The sequence below is a fragment of the Agelaius tricolor genome, unplaced genomic scaffold, assembly GCF_023055355.1.
Source record: "Agelaius tricolor isolate 1412-34295 unplaced genomic scaffold, bAgeTri1.0.p SCAF_4, whole genome shotgun sequence".
NCBI lineage: Eukaryota > Metazoa > Chordata > Aves > Passeriformes > Icteridae > Agelaius > Agelaius tricolor.
The window spans coordinates 2656189-2675383 of record NW_027269264.1 but is presented as its reverse complement, the minus strand read 5'-3'; the positions used below and the strand labels follow the sequence as shown (position 1 = coordinate 2675383).

At 38.9% G+C, this 19195-nt stretch overlaps 1 protein-coding gene and 1 long non-coding RNA gene across 7 annotated transcripts in view; one reads left to right on the top strand and one right to left on the bottom strand.

Annotated features, from left to right (window-relative positions):
- The first annotated feature begins 886 nt into the window (after window positions 1–886).
- Window positions 887–19195, top strand: part of SNX2 (sorting nexin 2) — a 29915-nt gene continuing 11606 nt past the window's right edge. For 5 of the 6 annotated variants that reach the window (XR_011678797.1, XM_071424369.1, XM_071424371.1 and 2 more), the window contains exons 1-6: window positions 887–1043; window positions 8017–8134; window positions 15399–15562; window positions 16752–16818; window positions 17028–17071; window positions 17157–17298. Coding sequence is in view for 4 of the 6 variants with exons in the window: in XM_071424369.1 (XP_071280470.1) it covers window positions 936–1043; window positions 8017–8134; window positions 15399–15562; window positions 16752–16818; window positions 17028–17071; window positions 17157–17298 (643 nt within the window). In the remaining 2 variants the exon portion in view is untranslated. Of the gene's footprint in view, window positions 1044–7004; window positions 7094–8016; window positions 8135–15398; window positions 15563–16751; window positions 16819–17027; window positions 17072–17156; window positions 17299–19195 lie in introns of all 6 variants that reach the window. The other variant, XR_011678798.1, reaches the window with a different exon arrangement.
- Window positions 3866–4259, bottom strand: LOC139588765 (uncharacterized). Its single transcript, XR_011678799.1, has 2 exons — window positions 4118–4259; window positions 3866–4022 (listed from the first exon to the last, which is right to left on the bottom strand). It is a non-coding gene; the product is annotated as an uncharacterized lncRNA (long non-coding RNA).

Genomic DNA, 19195 nt, shown 5'->3' with positions numbered 1-19195 from the left:
CCCTCTAAATTTTCCTGCAGCATTAATTGTTTTTCAATTTATTTCCTTGAATACTTTTCTCTAATTTTGGTTCTTTTCCCACACATATTTACTAATTCAGTTTTTCAACCCTGAACATCAATTAGTTAAAAATCCAGGTTCTATAGTTATCTTTGGGTTATTTCTTGTCCCCTTTGACATAAAGAACCCCTATAATAGGTTTCTGTGTCCACAGATCTCTTTAGCCCAACTATAATTACGATACTACTTTGAATCAAAGAAGATAAACTTCTCACACACCTTTCTTAATGAGTGCCCAAAACCAACCAAGCTAAGTTAGGGAATTCTGCATCTTTACCTCTTCTTGGGAAGGGTAAGGGGCTGAGAATGTGACAGGGGCTGTGGATGTGACAGGTGCTGTGGCACTGGTTTGAGAGGGGCTGTGGATGTGGATGTGGCAGGGGCTATGGATGTGGCAGGTACTGTGGATGTGGCAGGTACTGTGGATGTGGCAGGTACTGTGGATGGGCAGGGCTGTGATGGCTGTGGGGATGTGGCAGGGCTCTGGATGTGGCAGGGGCTTTGACGGCTGGGGGATGTGGCAGGGCTGTGATGGCTGTGGGGATGTGGCAGGGGCTCTGGATGTGGCAGGGCTTTGACGGCTGGGGGGATGTGGCAGGACTGTGATGGCTGTGGGGAAGTGGCAGGGGTTTGGGGAGGGGCTGTGGATGTGGCAGGGGCTGTGGATGTGGCAGGGGCTGTGACGGCTGTGGCAGGGGCTGTGATGGCTGCGGGGAAGTGGCAGGGGCTGTGGATGTGGCAGGGGCCGTGACGGCCGTGAGGATGCCGCAGGCCCTACGGCACTGTCCGGCCCCTCCCCGGCCGGGCCGCCGCGGTCACGTGCGGTGGGGCGGCGGGGCGGTCACGTGAGCGCGGGGGCCGGGCTGGAGGGGAAGATGGCGGCGGAGCGGGAGCCGCCGCCGCTGGGGGAGACGCGGCCCGCCGACCTCGAGGAGCTGGAGGACGGCGAGGACCTATTCACCAGCACCGTGTCCACCCTGGAGGTGAGGAGAGGTCGCCCTCGGCTGCAGGTCCTGCGCGCCGTGGCCGACCCGGCGCCCGCCGGGCCCTCCCCTCCCTGTCAGGCCGCCAGTGCTTCGCTCCTGCCCAGGCCCCCCTCACTCCTGCCCGGGCCCCCGCCCCGCCGCTGCCCCTGCCGACCTGGCCTCCACCAGGTCGCGGCCCCTCCGCACACCTCTGCTTCGGCTCCTCGGAGCTTCCGTCACGGAGAGAAGGGGGTTCTGCTGCCAAGAGAAGCTCAAACCTCTTTCCTCCAAGTACCTCCGTTTTCCTTTCATTTACCCTTTGCTTCTGGTGCCAGGGGAATATTCTCACCTTACCTCTTTCCAGTTTCGCTGGGGTATGTGGGTGTGGGTGTGAGTGTGGGTGTGGGTGTGTGTGTGTGTCTCCGCCTTTGAGTGGATTAATAACGACCCATTTTCTTTGTTTGGCCTCTTTCCGAGGCTTCACTCCATTTCAGTTTGCAGATCTTGTAGAAACTTATTTGTCTCTGAGGTTTTTTCCAAGGGAGCCGACGCAGTGCTGGGCTGCGGCAGCTGCTGGGACCTGCCGGGAAAGAAGCTGGAGGAGAGATGAGAAACGCTTGTGTGTTCATTCGTTATAGCGGGAGCCTTTCTGGCACGTTGTTGTGGTCACGTTCCACCTACGTGTCTTGCCAGTATCTTCTGGAAGAACTTTATTCTTCCTGTGCATTGATGGCCATCTAAAAAGAAAATTGTTCTGTTCCTCTTTTCCTGAAGAGTTTTCTGTCCTTGACATTTACAGAAATAGGATTGGTGCATGTTTCTCTGGTTTTGCTCTGGCTGTTGTCTGTCCTTAAGAAAAAACCCTGCAGTGTACAAAGTGGGTTTTAAATGTATGTTAAAGTCACTCGCCTTTTCTCAAGCTACTTTTTTTCCTTTCTTTTTATAGATGCATAATCTCTGCATTGGTAGAAAAAGATCTGTGGGAAAAATGCACTGAAGGAATAAGAAATTATGTGAATCAGCAGTTGACAAGAATTGCATGAGTAGACTTCTGTGCATCTCTGTGTGACACAGTGTGCATTACTGGAGTCTTTTTCAGTGCATGGAGAAAGACTGCAGTGTAACACAAACAATGTTTTTATTGATGTGGTCAGGAACTAAAGCTGCAGGAGATAAGATAGATTTAGTGTCCAAATCACAGTTACCATGAGATAAAAAAGTTACTGAAACTCCTCTAACTGCAAACGTTGGCAAAGAAATGGGCTTTGTATCAATTGCTGACAATTCTGCTCTGCTGCTTTGTTTGTGTACACAATCTGTTTGGGATAGGGTCTCTAAGGGGAAAGGGGAAGCCTTGTTGCTTAAAGAGAAGCTTTTAAAAGCTGTGTCAGTAAGCTTTTTCTGGCATCAGCATTTAGGGAACTGCCTTAATCTTGTGATTTTCCTGCAGATTTGGAAGAGAGAGGTGATGAAAATTGACTTTGGACTTCTTACTAGCTTAAATATAAATTGGAGGATTCAGTGTATAGAGTACCATAGTCCAGAGAAGAATGATTGTCTGATGATGTAGGCCTAGTTAAACTTTTGTCTTGAGTGTTACTTTAATCTGGTAAATATTCATGGACAAACTGATTATAAGTGGCAGTGGGAGTTGTATAGTAACAACAGAATGGTGTCATGCTTTTTGTAGCTAATCATGCATTCGGTTGCTGATACCAGAAGTGAGAGAGCGGCAAGGGACACCGAGGTCCAAACCCAACTTACATGAGGGATTTGGTACCTTGAAAAGGTTCCCAAATGCTTTATCTTGGAGCTATTTGCTTTTAGCATGATTAATTTCAGTTCCTTCCTATTTTATCTTGCTTTCATTCTCTTTGCAGTTCACAAAATGTGTGCTGAGCCTTTCCTGTCTGTAATTTGATTGTGCAGTGGAAAAACTGTGTGTTTTCTAATGCATCTTTCAAATAGCTTCCATATTAACAAAGTCTCCATTTGGAAAACACAAGCTAAGTTGCTTTTGACAAAATATACATTCATTGTACAGTATGAATGGCAAATATGTAGCATTTAAGTACAGAGAGGCTTAGTTACTTCAGTGGCTTCAAATGGAAAGTATTTTCTCTGTGCATGTTGCAAAAAAGGTAATGTGTTGAATTGAACTCTTTCAATTGTAGAAAGTCAGCGAGAAAGGTCTCGCTGAGCTGTAACACCTGGGATTTCTGGGGTGCAGTGGAAACACCTTTTAGGACTTGAAAATTTGCTGTATGGCAGAGAATGAGAACTCTTCCTTCCTATGGTCTTTGGACATGAGTGAACTGGGAGCTAGGTTGGGCAGCAGCTTGTCTGAGCTGATGGGATGCTCATTTTACTGTCAGGTATCCACAGTGCCTATGAGTAGTAGAATGAGAATGATTATTTTGTTTTCATTGTGCCAACTGTATTGTGAGCCTGGACCACTGCCTCTCTTACATACAGGGTTACTGAGAGATTTCCCTTCAGCTGCCAGAGTAGCTTTCATTAGTGAGAACAGCTGGGATGAATTATGTACATGGTTTAAGCCAAAATTGCATTTACAGTGATAATCAGTGGTGAGTTCCATGTGATATTATATGTGTGCTGGTTGGCATCTGCAGTGCTCTCCTAGATGTCAGGATTTTGTAGCTCAATATCTTCCTGAGGTCTAGGTAGACTTTTACCTACTTGCTAAAATTTCAAGTGCATGAATTTTGGTGGGGTTTTGTTTGGGTGTTTTGTTTTTTGGTTGGGTATTTTTTTTGTATTTTTCATGATGTGGGTTTTTTTGAGGTTTGTTTTTGTTTTGTTTTTTGGCCATTGTTGGGTTTTGTTTTTTTTTAAACAGCATCCAAGATTTGCACAGCAAGAAGTTCTGGAAGTTAATTGTGCATTATGAAAAGAATCACTCTGTATTACAAGTTTAATCAACAAGCTAATTTGCTTTTTGTGTACTCTGCTCCCATTAGAAGGGTCCACAAACAACTGCAAACAACAAACAAATTTGAAAGTTTGTTGTAATTTACTTTTTGTGTACTCTGCTCCCATTAGAAGGGTCCACAACAACTACAACCACAAACAAATTTGAAAGTCAAATTTCGTGACATATGTGTAAGATATACATTAGATTTTCTGAAAAAATAGTCACTGTTACTCTCTTTTCACCATTTCTATCTTCTCCCTCCTTCATGCACCAGTCTTTGTCATCTTTCTTGTTTGTATATCACACCATTTCTTATTTCACTTTTCCTAAACTTCTCACTTATCTCTGTACTGCCAGTCTATCTTTCATGAAGTTGCCATGTAAACAGAGGAACCTAGGCTGCCATCTACTCATTCAAACATACGTTGTCATTCCCATACTCCTGTTTATTGGTGTTTTGGGGTTTTTTTAATGGAAAAATACATGGAGAAACTTTAAAATAATCAGTAAGTAGTAGATGTGGTAATTTATCATGGACTGTAATTTAGGGCAGGATGTGTAATAATCTCATTGCCAGTTGATCTGTTTATGTCAAAGATCTGCAGTATCTATTTGTTTTTTGTACATGAGGCAAAACACTAGATAGCCACAGAAGTCTAGATGGCTTTAATAATATCCATTCAGTTTAACAGTGGCCGTTACTGTGGAAGCAGTAAAGCTCCCATTGGAATGTCAGAGAGAAAAGCACTAAGTCCTTCAATACTGTACTATACCTTTGCAGAAAACTAAGTCTGTATCCAAGATTAATTGATGTAATTTTACTGAAAATGTGTGTCTTGTTGCTTGATGTTAAATCTAGGCTGTAACGGAAGTATGTGGAAATTCATTCCAATGTGGCTGCTTGTGTCATCTTCCTTTCTGCTGCAAATGAGACTGTCCTGATGTTGAGTGTGTTGTCTCTGCCAATGCTGTGATTTGTGAGCTCCTGTAACCCTGTTTCAGACAGTGAGCTGGGTTAACCTGAACAACTAGAATATGATGATGGCCACCTTCTGTCAGCCCTCTGTGTTTTGACTGAGGGAAGCTAGGAGGGGCTCATGCAAGCAGAACTAGTTTGGGGGTACCCTACTATTAAGAGAAAGGAGGATGTCCAAATGTCTAGAGCTATAATTTCAACCAGCCGAAAATGCAAGAACTTATTCTTGTTTCTTCATAAGTCAGAGCTGTAAAATTCTTGGTTATTGCCTCCAGATGTAAGGAACAATAAAAGAACAGAAAATAGAGCTTGTTACTGATGTTGTAAATTGGAATGGGCCCATGGGCATCTTATCAGAAACTTGTTTTCAAGAAAAACATGGCAGGATCCTGACTGTCCTGGATACCTGGATGTCCTGGCCATTGAGTATCTTGGTTATTGGAAGCTTCACCAAACCTTCAGCTCAGGAGTTGTTCAGAAATTTCACAGCTGTGCACATTTCAGGAAATGGATGTGTTTATGACAGTTTGTGAATCCTTGGCATTGAGTAAATTTAAAGTTTCTAAACAGCTATGCTATTTGTCTGTGCCATGAGGTTTTTGTTAGTCTCATCTCCATGTCTTGTCTGATAAAAGAGATTTTCACTGCACTGACTACTGATTCCTTTGACAGGCATTTTTCATTGGCCATTTTAGCTGTATTTTGTAGAGATAGAAAAGCAAAGCTGGGATCCTGTCTTCTAGCTCTCATCCATAGAAGACTGTAACTGAAACAGCTTAATGTATTGTTCACAGGCATGGGTGCTTCTTTGGTTTCTGAGAGGCACTTTCTGACCCACTGGCTGTGCAAAATAATCAGGTTATTAGAAATTGACTCAGTTTTTCCTACATAAGGGCAGTGCCTTGCTGGGTTTTTATAGTTCCCTGAGAACTATGCCCATTTTGAAGAGAAGAAACTACACTTCATTGAAAAACTCTTAAACAAGCTAATGCAGTGTTCAGACCATGAATAATTTTTAAGATGCTTCTACACATTTTTTCTTATAAAGTCACAACTCTTAGTGAATATATTTAGTTCCCATTCTTAATTCATCTTGTCTGAGAACACAGCTGTTTAAAAGGACCAAAGAGCCACAGAAAGATTAATAGACAGTAGGGACCATATCACCTGTCAGCTTGTTGAAGTTTATTTCTGTCTGGCATTCATGACTCCTCCTGACATGGGAGAGAAAAATTGGAAGGGTAAAAATGAGAAGACCAGTAGACAGAGATGAAGAGAATTTGATGGGTAGAATAAAAGTTGCAGTTTTTCACCTCTTCCATGGGCAGGCCTGTGCTTAGCCATCTCCAGGAAGAGAGAAGTGTAACAAGTATTCTAACTCCAGATATCCTCTCTGTCCTTCTCCACCATAGCTTTGCTGAGCATGGTTTTACAAGGTATGGGATATCCATCTGGTCAGCTTTCCTCTTCAGGTTTTCAAGGTGCCCATAAGGGCTGTTTGAGTCCTTGCCGTTGCAAATATTCCCATATGAAGTTTGGAGAGAGCTGCCTGTAATTGTTCTACTAACTATAGCTATGAAGCCTGGTATCCAGTGCAGAAGTATTGGCTTTTTCTGTGTCATTGGACAGGCTCTTTCCCAGCTCAGTAACAGAAACGGACTTGGTGGCATGTATTTGTAGCTATTTTTAGAGGAATCTGTATCTCCCTTTAAAGTGGGAATACCTCTGTATTGACCTTTGGTTAACTTGTAACTTTAGGCATGCAGATATTTTCCTTGGGTTGATCAGATTTAAGTGTTCAAAGTGAATTTTGTGTCTGATAGAATAGATTTGTGATTAGAAGCCAGGTATAGTCAAAAATAACAATTAGTAACTGAAATAGCTACTTCCAATAAAACTCAGAAGATAGAGTGAGGGAATAGCTTGAAGGTATAAGCATTCTCCAGGGGCTCTCTTCCACCATTCATTAAGCAAGAGCATAGTTAAGTGATAAAGCAGAAAGCTCTCTGCTGATGTGCTATAAAGGTTCAGGAAGGCTTTTCTTCCCCATGGCTGTTTTTCATGGCAGTGACTTGACAAGCACAAACCTACATGCATTCTGCATCTGTGGCAGCGGGGGATTCCCAACTGTGTCCTAAAACTCCAGTCTATCAAAATGTAAGTGGATTGCTGTTCAAAGCTAAATAGCAGCAAAACTGGTTTGGAATGAGTACTCACAATGTTTCAGTGAAGAACTGTTTTTGCTGATAAAACTTTAACCTTTTTGAACCTCAAGCATTGAGAAATCAAGCATTTCCATGCTTTTCTGTTCTAGTTGGAATGCAAAGTTTTGAACTTGCACTTCTACACAGCACTGGCTGGAGAGGCAGACCATTTCTTCTGAAGTATGCTGCTTCTGAGTTGTGAAATTGCTTAAAACCTTCAGCTGTTAGGTGTAACACATACTCATTTGTGGCCTGGTTTCAGTATTGCTTTAGTTTTCCTTAGTGTCTTCAACAGGGCAAGTTCTAGTCTTCAGTGAATTAAAAAATTGTATCTCTGGTAAGCCCAGCTTCCATGTACAATACAGTGTAATCCTCTGATCCTCTGTGGCAGTAATCCTGTTCCAAAGCTAACAAAATTTCTTACAGCTCCAAGCAGCCTTTAATTATTTGGATGGCATTAATACATTCTTTTCAATCACAGAGCACTTGGAGATTTCCATATTGATTTTTGGCTATGTACAAATCCAGATTTAAATCCAAGCCTTTCCAGGAGGAACCTAATAATCAAGTTACATTTGGCATTTCTAAAAACTTATTCTAGGTCATTCTGTAGTAGCTTTTGTTTCATATTAATAAGCCTGAAGAAACTGTTGACTGTTTTTTCTCTCCAACAAAGAAATTAATAGCTGTTGACTAGCTCATATCTTTTATTCATTGTTGCTGTGCTAGGAATGGGAAATGGAAATAGCTGACAGAGTTCCCTTTCTGTAAATCTTTTGTTTCTTTGCAATGAAACAATGTTGCAATAATTCTTATATACTGACACATGGCAACTTGTTCTCTTATAATCATTTCACTTTTTTTTTTTAAACACAGTCTAGTCCTTCATCTCCAGAGCCAGCAAGTCTTCCCGCCGAAGACCTCAGCACAAACTCCAATGGTCCAAAGCCAGCAGAAATCATGCTGGATGGTGACAGAGAAGATCTCTTTGCTGGTAATGACTATTTTCTTCTAGCCTGCCTGCACAAACCATTTCACCCTTGAACTGAAGGAAATGTACTTTTCTGAGAGGGAGGATTGAAACCTTAAAAGTAGTCTGACAGCGTTGTAGAGGTCTCTTCTTCTGAAAAATGTTGTTAGTTGAGTTTGTTTATAAGTTTCTCTGTGGTGTGTACTGCCAGTGTGTAGTGTGGGTGTTAAGCTGGACATTACTAACATGTTCTGCTGACAGTAAGAATAGTCTTTATAATTTTGTGATTCAAAATGTTCAAATTGTTGGTGTGGAAATGTATGACTTAAGTTACTTTCTTGTTTTCTACTTAATAGTCATGCATAAGCTGTCCCAGCCATTTTTCCAGTTATAAAGAGAGAGGTAATTCAGATTGTATTGCAACTATTTCCTTCTTAATACTCTTGTTTTAATGGAAAGGTTACAAACTGGCACAAGGGACAAATCCTATCGTTTTACTAGTGCATGATTGTGTCTCTGACAGTTGACAGTATTGCATGCTTTAGAAAAAGATGTGGAAGTTCTGATAAGTGATCTGTTAATAGACAGAACAGTTCTAAAGGTTCGTAAATCAGTTGCTACTTCGGTGTCAGTTTTGAACTATCATAACATGGGTTATTGTTGCTGTCAGTTACAGTTGTGGGAACATTAACTATTCAAGAAAGGAGCTGGAATATTTGAAATATATTATGTGCATAAGATGGTTCTGAATGTTACATCTCAATACTATCATTTTCCCTATTACTTCATATTGCATTAGTCAGCTGACAGTCTGCTTTGAATACAGTAATCTCATCCTCATTGGTTACCTGATGTGTCATTCCAAAAGAAACTTTATAGCCTTTAGTTCTGTGTTATTTTGTAGAAATGCATATATTCACATGCCCATTACATTTGTTCTCAACTTTCATAATTTGTATTTCCATGTATTTGAAGTTGTTTGTTCATGACACTGTTAGAATGTATTAACAAGTTTGGTACCTCTCTGAAAGTGTTTTAAAAGAAAAAAGGAATAAAGGATAGAGGGGTGATCTTACTCTTTTTCTGCAATTGTTTTGCATTATAGCTACAAAGACCATAAGTGCTTTAGCAATGTAGCTTTCTAGTACTAGTACATAATTTGGTTATTTAGCTTCAGTATATAAAGCCAGCTTTTTATAACCACAGAGCCATCTGGAGTGGATATTTTAAGAAAGACAATTCTCCTTTGGATAATATTAAGAAAAGAAAAAGGGAGACTGGAGTAAATATTGAGAGGAGTCAGACAGAAGGAACAAATGTTTGTAGCCAGATTGTTTCAACTGAAATGAATGCTGTGAGAATAACACAAGGAATTGATTTAATGAGTTTGGGTTTTGCCATGTAGGACATTCTCTGAGCACTTGCAGCACTGAACTGAAGGCATCTAGCACTTCACTTCTACCTCAGCTGAGACTGGTCTTTTGAAGTTCAATTTATAGTACAGAGTCTAGTACTCTCAAACAGAGGAAAAAACAAATATGATTTATGGACCATGAGATAAAATACGATGTTTTTCACAATTTCTTGTTCTAAGCAAAAAGTTTGTTTAAAGCTGCTGAACTCAAGTCATGAACTTCAGTGTTTGTGTCACTGCCATTCTGAAATGCCATTGTGAAAAAACTGTGTTGAATTTGTGTTTCAGTGCTGTGCACTCACAAGTGTAACTATTCTTTTCTTTCTTAGGACTGTTTTGCTAGACAGTATAGAAACAGCATGAGAAGGGCAAGATGAGATACCTCACTTCTTGCTCCCAGCATGATTGCAAAAGTCTGGCTTTCTAGGAAAGCAGAATTTAATATAAAAATTATTGTGTCAGAGTTTTTCTTTGACAATTAATTAAGATTCTTTTCCAAAGAATCTTAACTTGGCACATCTTATAGGAACACTTAAGTGAAGAGGAGAAAAATATGAAGCTCCACAGCTTTGTAGTTTCTGTTGTTCCTTCATATTGAATTAGTAGATGCTTTAAAATCCAGGTAAACGAAATCATGTTTGTGGCTCCTGAGAGGAGTGATTGCCATTCTTCAGGGTCAGAAATAATTATAGTTTTTCAGACTTCTAAAAATTGTGATGGTATGCCTCTACAGCTATTGTAGACTTAATAAAACTTTTCCATTGTTCCCCCTCATGTTGCAGCGTAATGGGAAAGAAGGTGAAGCAGTACAAATTTTCTCTATGGCTTTAATGCAGGACAGAAACCTGGGAAATGGTTTAGGCTTTTTTTATTATGCTTGAAATGTCTTTGCTGTTGTGTTTCTGTGACAACTACAAAATATGTGCAATATAGATATTCATTACCTTTACTCTGGCAACTTATAACTGAACTATTAAAACAGGGTCTCAAAAATTGAAGAAATTAGTTTTTCTGCTGTCATTGGAGATGAGTAAATTTTTCTGCTTTCTTGTGGTTCTTGTTCTGTAACAAAGCAAACTGTCTTGCTAAACCCACTTAAAAACTTTCACCCTCAGAATAAAAGTCACTATGTTGATTATTTGGCCAGAAGAATTACTTTATCTTACCTTGTAGAGCTCTTGCATGCAGAGACCTTAATGGTCAGTGCTTCAAATGAGGCAGTATTAGGTGTGTCTTAAGGAATTTGGAGATGCATCTTAAGGCTTGGTTGTCAATAACCTGCTATTGTACAGTGAAGAGCTGCATATTGAACTAGTATTCCAAAATGTTGACCCAAAAGTCAAGGTATAGCTGCACAAATGTGCATGGACTGGCCATGAAGGACACAGTTGTCTGTGCTTTCTACATCTGGGCCTCATAGAAAAGCAGTAGATGGTGAACTCATCTGTAAAGTTTTATCAGTTTTTTGTCACCTTCTTCAAAAAAAGTGGGAAACTATAATATTTCCTCTCCTCTGTTGGGTAAAAGATTACTGTTATTTTGTTTTTTCAGCTCAAAAATGTTTGGGAATGAATTGTGTTATGGAAGTGTCTAGCTATTGTGTCCTGAGGAAAAGCCACTGTGCTAGGGGCTGGGGTGATGTTTGTTTTCATTGGGTTGTTTTTTTGTTTAGTGGGGGTTTGTGTTGTTTGGTTTTGTGGGGGTTTTTTTTCCCCCGTTAGGGTTTTTTCTTGGGATATGAGACAGAAAAGGAGGTGATAATTCTCTGATCCAGACAAGATATGTTCTTCAGGCACATCTGAACAGAACAGCTTCTAGCTGATGGTGTCTGTCAGACCATTGTCATATAATGTGTCTGATATGAAGAGTTTGTGCAAATGCCTTGCTGCTTTTTAGAATCTGCTTGTTCAGTTATTTTGCAAGAAATAAATGCACAAAAGCATGTGAACCTACAGTTTTGAAGTCAGAAGGTGGTCATATTAGTGTGTCACTGTTGCATTAAAACTATTCCTGTTCTCATTAAGGCTATGTTTGATACCTCTGATATAATAATAAGGACAATGGGCTATGACTTAGGTGTAGTAGTTCTTACAGTCAGTTCAGTTCAATAAAGTCTCTGAAATATTGCAGTGCCCAGAGAAGCCATTTTTATTAGCTTGTCCTCTGTTCTACATAACAGCTTCTGCTTAAGTTTACTTCCAGATTTGTATGTTAACATGGACAAACTTTCAAAGATAATAAGCCAGTTTAATCATTCAAGCTATGTCAGAATGTTAAAGATCTGACATTTGAAAGTGTGACTAGTGAAAATAACTTGTGGCCAAAATGAGCTGCTAGTGAAGAATTGCAAACTTGTATTTTCTAAGATGGTATTTCACAAAACCCGCTGGTGAAAAATAAAGAAATTAGCTCTGTGTAATGCTGAGATTAAGGCCTGTGCTTGAGTTTTGTTAGAAACTTGTGGTTGGCTCTAGAATGTTAATTAAGCATATGTAGTTGTCTCCTACAGCAGAATGTCTTCATGTTCTTTTGGAGCTAAGCAACTTGACAGTGACCCCTAACAAAGACTGTTTATAGATTGTAAAGTATGTATGTATGTCTAGCAGTCTACACTATTAGGTTGGTGGGAGTTCTTAATATGTTCTGGTAACTCACATAACTGATATTAAGTGTTGGATCTCATTATTTTCCTCCCCAAAGTTGGACAGAGCAGTTGCTTGCCTCTTTAAGTGGGAACTTAAGCTCTTGAGAACTGTCCTGGAAAAGAAGACATCTAGATTTCATTTTTCATGCTAATAAAGATACTGAATATTTTAAAAACCAAACAAACCCCACACAAGCACACAAAACCTCTCAAACCGAAAACCAACAATAAACTACACCACAAAACCACAACTTCATACTAAGTTTTCAGGTGAAGATCTAAAATTAATAGATTAAACTAATGTTTCTGGAACTGCCATAGTTTCTACTGTGAAGCCTACTATTTTAATGTTTCCATGGGGAAAAAAAGCACACCTGTAAAACAAGCAGAAGAATTATCAGTAAAACCTTTTAATCAGACTTTGTCATCTGATTACTCAAAGTAAAGGGACATGTAAGAAGCATAAATGCCAGAGTTCATCTCTATTTCATGAGCAATAGATCTTCAGCTCATGTACTACTCTAAGACTGCTTTTCTGAGGGGGGGAAGAATAGCTTGAAGTAAGAGCCTGCTGTTTTATATAAAGCTAATGCTTCTTTTTCCTTTCAGAATCCTTAAATATTTTTGTTTTAAAAAAACTTTCTCCCTGTCCAACTGAGTCCCATCATGCCCCGTCCCATATCTTTTCCATGTCACACTTCTAGATTTGCGTGCTGTCTGGTGGCGTGCCAAACCTGGGGTGAGAGGTAACAAGAGGGAGAAAGAAATAAATTCCCAATTCTTCCTAAAGTAACTGACTTACTGCTATCAAACAAACACATACTATTTTCTGTGGGTAAATTCCTTCTGGAAAATAAAAACGAAACCAGGCAGCAGCTTTAAAAATTTGCTAATCCTGCTTGGAATTCATTTGATGCACAACCTAAATCACTTTGTGATACTAAGGGTATGTGGATACAAGTGTGAAAAAGCCTGGAGAAGAAGTGTGCTTCTGTTTCATCTGATAGCAGTGCTGCTTTCTTACATTAAATTCAGTTTTTTCAGGAAGTTATACTTTACAGTAAGAGGATTGTGTTCTCAGCTAATGATTGAATTGTTTAATGACTTGTTTTATTAACTGTCTAAAATTTGAAGATATAGAGAAGTAGATAGTGGTGGTTGATGATTTCTTTCCTGAATGTGCTGGAATACAGCTAGTGATAGAAAAAAGGAAGAAGTGAAGTGCAATTGCTTTATTTTAGAAATATTTTGTATTTTACATTTCATCATGTATATAGTATACATTGTTACATATGTATGTGCATATTTTTCCAAGAAATGTTTCTGTGAAATATTCATTTATATAACATGTATGTTGAATGCTGTTAGCCACCAAAGGAGAGAAATGCCTCTTGTTGAAATGTTCCTATTCTGCCAATCTAAAAGCTCTTATGCAACTGTCTCAGCATGACTTCCCACCTGATCTTAGGTTCTGAATTAAAATTCCTTATTGATTTAAGACTCCGTGTCCTTCCTGTGGCATTTGAGGAAAGGAAGCATTAGCAGATACTTATGTTTTTTAAGATTTAGCAGTAAGAATAAAGCAATGCTATAAAAATAATTATTTTCAAAGAATGGCTGTAGATTCTTCATTCATATTAAAAATGGTAAATATAATGAGGTGCTTGGTTTAACTTCAGTTTGAAAATACTATGAAAATACTATGTAATGTGAAATTAGGAAATGCAATGCCAGCAGGCTGGGGGAATTGATCGTTCCACTTGGCTCAGCCCTGCTGAAGCCACACCTGGGGGTGCTGAGTCCAGGTCTGAGCTATCCGGTATGAGGGAGACATGGACAGATGGGAGTGAATCCAGTGCAGGGCCATGAAAATGATTGAGGACAAAATGTATGGCATAAGAGATGAGATTGAGAAAGCTAGTGCTGTTCATCCTGGAGTAGGGGCTTGGGGTGGGGATCATATAGTGGGTATGAATACTGTATGGTAGGGAATGGAGAAAGGGGAGCCGGACTTCTCAGTAGTGCCTGCTGACAGAACAGGAGGCAATGGCTATCCACTGAAAACCAGATAATATATAAGACAAATCTTATGGTTTTGTTTGTTTGTCTTTGAGGGGGGTGAGGGGATGATGCTGGCTTTGGGTTTTTTTCCCTTGTTGGTTAGGGTGGTCAAACACTGGCACAGGTTATCCAAGGAAGGGGTAGATTCTTCTCCTTGGAGATGCTCATGTGATCCAGTTGAGCCAGCTCTAGCTAGAGCCCTGCTTGAACAGGGAGGTTAGATGATTTCAAAAGTCCTTTCCAAACTGCAATTCTGAGTGATATGCTCCGAAATAAAATGATGACAGTAAATTTTGTTAGCCTCAAGACAGAATGAGTGTCTGCTTTGGTTTAATGCCTTTTTACCTGTTTGGTAAGTACTACCCACAAAAGTCTAGTTTGTGAAAGGACTTGAGGTCTATTGGAAAGTCAGTTTTGGTATCAAATGACTATTCTGTGGTCCATGTTATCTGTTAAGTAACTGAAATTCTTGAATGTGCATGTCTAGTGAGAACACAACATTGTTTGTTTATTTGAGCTAGAACAGGAACTTCTGTATACCCAGGAAATGTGCAGTTTGTCAGTGGCCAGAACTGGTTAGTGAGATTTGTAGAGCAGGGGTCTGTGTTGTCTTTAAATGTAGGTGAACTGTCCATAGTTTAAAGGGGTACTCAGTTTCTAGTGAGCTGTTTTAAGCTCCAAAGAGCATGGAGGTAAACTAAAGATAATCTTAATGTCTCATTGGCTAGTACTGGTACTTTACAGTTTGTGGGGTATTTGGCAGGGGTGGGAGTTTGTAACTACATTTGTTATATGGCTTAGTCTGCTTAATTACATCCTATATGACTAAATCAGCTATTGTTCAAGTGTGAAACAGGTGATGAAAAAGCGCTGCTCCAGTGGTAAAAAAAAAATAACAATATGTCATACGGAAATAAATTATTTGTAGCTTGTGACTGCTTTAAAATACTCTTTACTGAACAGTATTAAAAAAAAAAAAGGCAATACTGGTCTTAATTTAACCCTACACTACAAGTTCAAATGCCATATCTGGTTTTAGCTAGATATTGAAAAACATTATCATGCACAAATGGGTGCTATTTTGTCATCATGCATGTTTGTTGTCTTTGTGATGCATATCCATCTGTGTTGCAGAGGAAATTTATTGCTAACTCAATATGTTTATCTAGAGGCAACAGAAGAAGTTTCATTGGACAGTCCGGAGAGGGATCCAATACTTTCACCAGAACCTACTCCTGCAGTCACTCCTGTAACACCTACCACATTAATAGCTCCCAGAATGGAATCGAAAAGCGTAACAGCCCCAGTGATTTTTGATAGATCCAGAGAAGAGGTATGCTGTAAACTCTAAACTATGTGAATGTTTCATTTGGATTTTTAAGTTTTTCCTTGTTTTAAAATGCCAGCTCCTAAACATTGGTGCATGGCATTATACCTTGCTGTTTATTTTGCAAAAAAAGTTTAGTGTGAATTTGACTCATGGAAATACTGTAAGAATTCACTACTGAGGTGATTATATTTGAGATATGTCGTATTAGGAGTATTTCTTCAGAATAGATACTTTAAAAGTGTGTATAGGAGTAAGCTGTGAACTTGATACATAAGAAATGTTATTAATTAAAATAATTCTAACTAGCTTGTTACAGTTTCAACTTGTATTTCTGAAGCTGTTCCTAACAGGGAAATTGAACAAGCAGTTTTTAGAGTTATCCTGCATGCAAACAAACAGCTGAGGGTAATTGCATTCTTAACATTTCTATTTACATTTTGTGTTCCAGTCAAAGCATGGACATTGCTGAGTGCCATTCATTATAGAGAGTTCTCTTACCAGACAGTGACTTTGCCTATAAGACCCTACCCATGACTCAATGATGCCTGCTTCCCCAGATACCACATGATGGCATTTGATTCAGATTTTGCCCCCTTCAGCCCTGGTACTGTCCCTTCTGCCATGGCATTTCTTAGGATATCTCTTTTTATCAAACTTAGGTATAGTACATGAAGGATTATGAAATTCTGGAACTCAAACAAGTATCAGAGAATTTTTTATCTGTTGCTCTTTCCTTCCCAAGCTCTTCTGCTGCAGATAACTGTTAATGAAAAGGAATGTCTGTTCTTCGATTACAGGCACATGGAAGCATTGCAAATGAGAGTGGTTGTGAACCACAGTGTCTGCTGGCATTGTAGGTGATACAATGAACAGACCCCTAAATCTCTTGTACTGAAAGCTTTTGCAGTAGGTCTTAAAACTGAAATCACAGGACCATTTAGTTTGGAAAAAACCTTTAGGATCATTTGAGTCCAACTGTAAACTTAGCACTACCAAGTTTACCCCAAGAACTTTGGTTGCAGTCACAGTCAGTATTAGAAAGTATATTAACATTGGAAAGTATATTAACTGGAAATGTTTTATAATTACACAAACATAGATTTTCTCCTCCTTCCTCTATACTCTTTTCCTTGTACCCATAGATAATATGGATGTCCATTACCTTGTTAAATGTGGTATATCTTTTTCCTAGATTGAAGAGGAAGCAAATGGAGATTTGTTTGATATAGAAATCAATGTATCAGACCCAGAGAAAGTTGGTAAGTACCTTGAGCCTAAAAATTCAGATTGTAGACTGTCTTATTCCTTGAAGACTATTCTAGATTTTAGCATGATTTCCTCTTTAGTTTTCCTTTGGCAATTTTTAGTATCTAAATGGAAATCTTTTTAATGTATTTTTTTGGACTGAAAAGTGTATGGCAGGATTACACTACCTTGCCCTGGGATAAGTATTTTAATTTTCTTGCAGGGGATGGCATGAATGCTTATATGGCATACAGAGTAACAACAAAGGTAGGTAGTGCAACAAACATTTGTCAATACTTTGTATTGTAGCTGAGATGGATCAGTAGTTCACAATGATTTTATTTTTTTTAAGACATCACTTTCAATATTCCACAAAAACGAATTCTCTGTTAAAAGAAGATTCAGTGATTTTCTTGGCCTGCACAGCAAATTAGCAACAAAATACATGCATATTGGTTATATTGTGCCTCCAGCTCCAGAAAAAAGTATTGTAGGTAAGTGCAATTCCAATAAGGTGACACTTAAGTACTGAATGCAAAATACTCTTCTGCATAAATACTGCTTTCTTCTCAGGTGGTCCAAATATTCTTCGTGTTCTGTATTTTTTAAAGATTCATGTTAAATGGAAAGATATGTAATGGCCTCTTCCAAATTCAGACTAGTGTTGATAATGAGAAGGATAGCTCTTAATGCATGGCCTTGTGATTCTTATCTATGATTTTCTCTTTGCTGATGCCTTCAAGAGCTGATTAGTCTAGCAAAACAAGAATGAAAGAGAGTTTATTTTTAAGTTAAGCTGTTATCAATTGCTTGCAATATATAGAGGTTCATACATGCATCAGATCTCTGATACTTCTTTTTGCTTCTTTTGGTTGTGGTGAATGCAAAACCTCTCATAAATTTTGCAAGGTTTTAATGAAAAAAATGACTTTTGGGTTGAACACCTTAAAGGATCAGATCCTTTCTCCATGAGCTAAGAAGCATGCCTGGTGCATTAAGAGTCTTCAGTTTTGTGATCTCTAAGTAGGAGAGGTTCTTTCAAAATAGATAAATATTTAAATAGTAAAGCTTGTTAAAGAATTTTGTGTTACTCATATAAATAAGTGACTCGAATCTAGAATGTTGTTTGATATGTAGGTAATGGCAGAACTACTTTTCAGTAATTTAGTCTGTAAAGATAATCAGAGCAGCAGTTTTTCATGTAAGTAGGAGTGGGCAGATTGAGTAGATGTAGGCAGCAAGAGGCTTGGAAAATTCATTATTTTACTTCTGTGGGAAAGCACTGTGTTTTTAAGCCTGTGAGACTGAGAATTTGACCTGAATTTTTGGTAATTCTTGAAGTTTATGGATAATTCTGTAATAATCAGTTTTTCCTGTAACAAAAATAAGTTTAATTCCAAATGCTAACAGGGCTCATGAGGTTCCTGATCATGTCCTTTGGATGATACAAAATTTAAGGCATTTATGACAGTGTGCATTTACATGAACATGTAGTGCTTGCATCACAGTCAAATTCAGCTTAGACTGGATTTCAGCTACCACTTGAACAAAACAGCATAAAAATTGATGCACCTGGAAGACAGTAAAATGGCGGGACATACTGCAGTGCAAGCAAGCACTGGCTGGTGCTTCAAAGTCTTGTGTAGAGACTTTAACTTACAGGTAGGTTGGGAAAACTCAAATACTGTACAATATTTTCAAGAGCATGAAACTCCCTCTTTAAAGTTGAACTTCACAGGTGTTACTTAGTTCTGTTCAAGAGCATGTAGTCAGTACATTTCCAGTTCTGGAGAAAAGGAGGAGTTGATTCTGGTCTGTTTTGAAATAATGCATCTTAAAGCAGAGAGCTGAGAAAACAGCTGAAAGTAAGATTATAGTCTTTACATTATGCATGTTTATGTTTAAAGTCTTAATACATAATGTCATACATTCAGTGTTATGCAGTGTGTGTTGTAAAGAAGTCCCTTGTCTGTTAATTCTGCTACACTGTTGGTAACACCTGGAGTTTAAAGCTCCAGTTTTACTGTGCTGATGAGTGGTAGAGGCTGGAATTTTAGATCTTAGCTACAAATTCAAGTCCATCAATTACTGACTGTGGAACAAAAGGATAAAAATGAGTCAATTGTGAACTGGAATTGGGCATTCATTAAGGTACTTCACTATTTACATAAGTGTGTATGAAAATCACATTTTCATTTTTAAAGAAAGTAATCTATGTCATGGATCTTTTCCTGTGAAGGAAGAGTACTTGGTCTACAGTCTTGGAAAGATTTCCAAGAGTACTTGGAAACAGTCTTTGCACTGGTGTTTAAATAGGCTTATATTAATAGAGAAAGAAATGTGGCAAGATATTTAGAAATAACTGTCATTTTTACAGGGTAGGAATTCCTC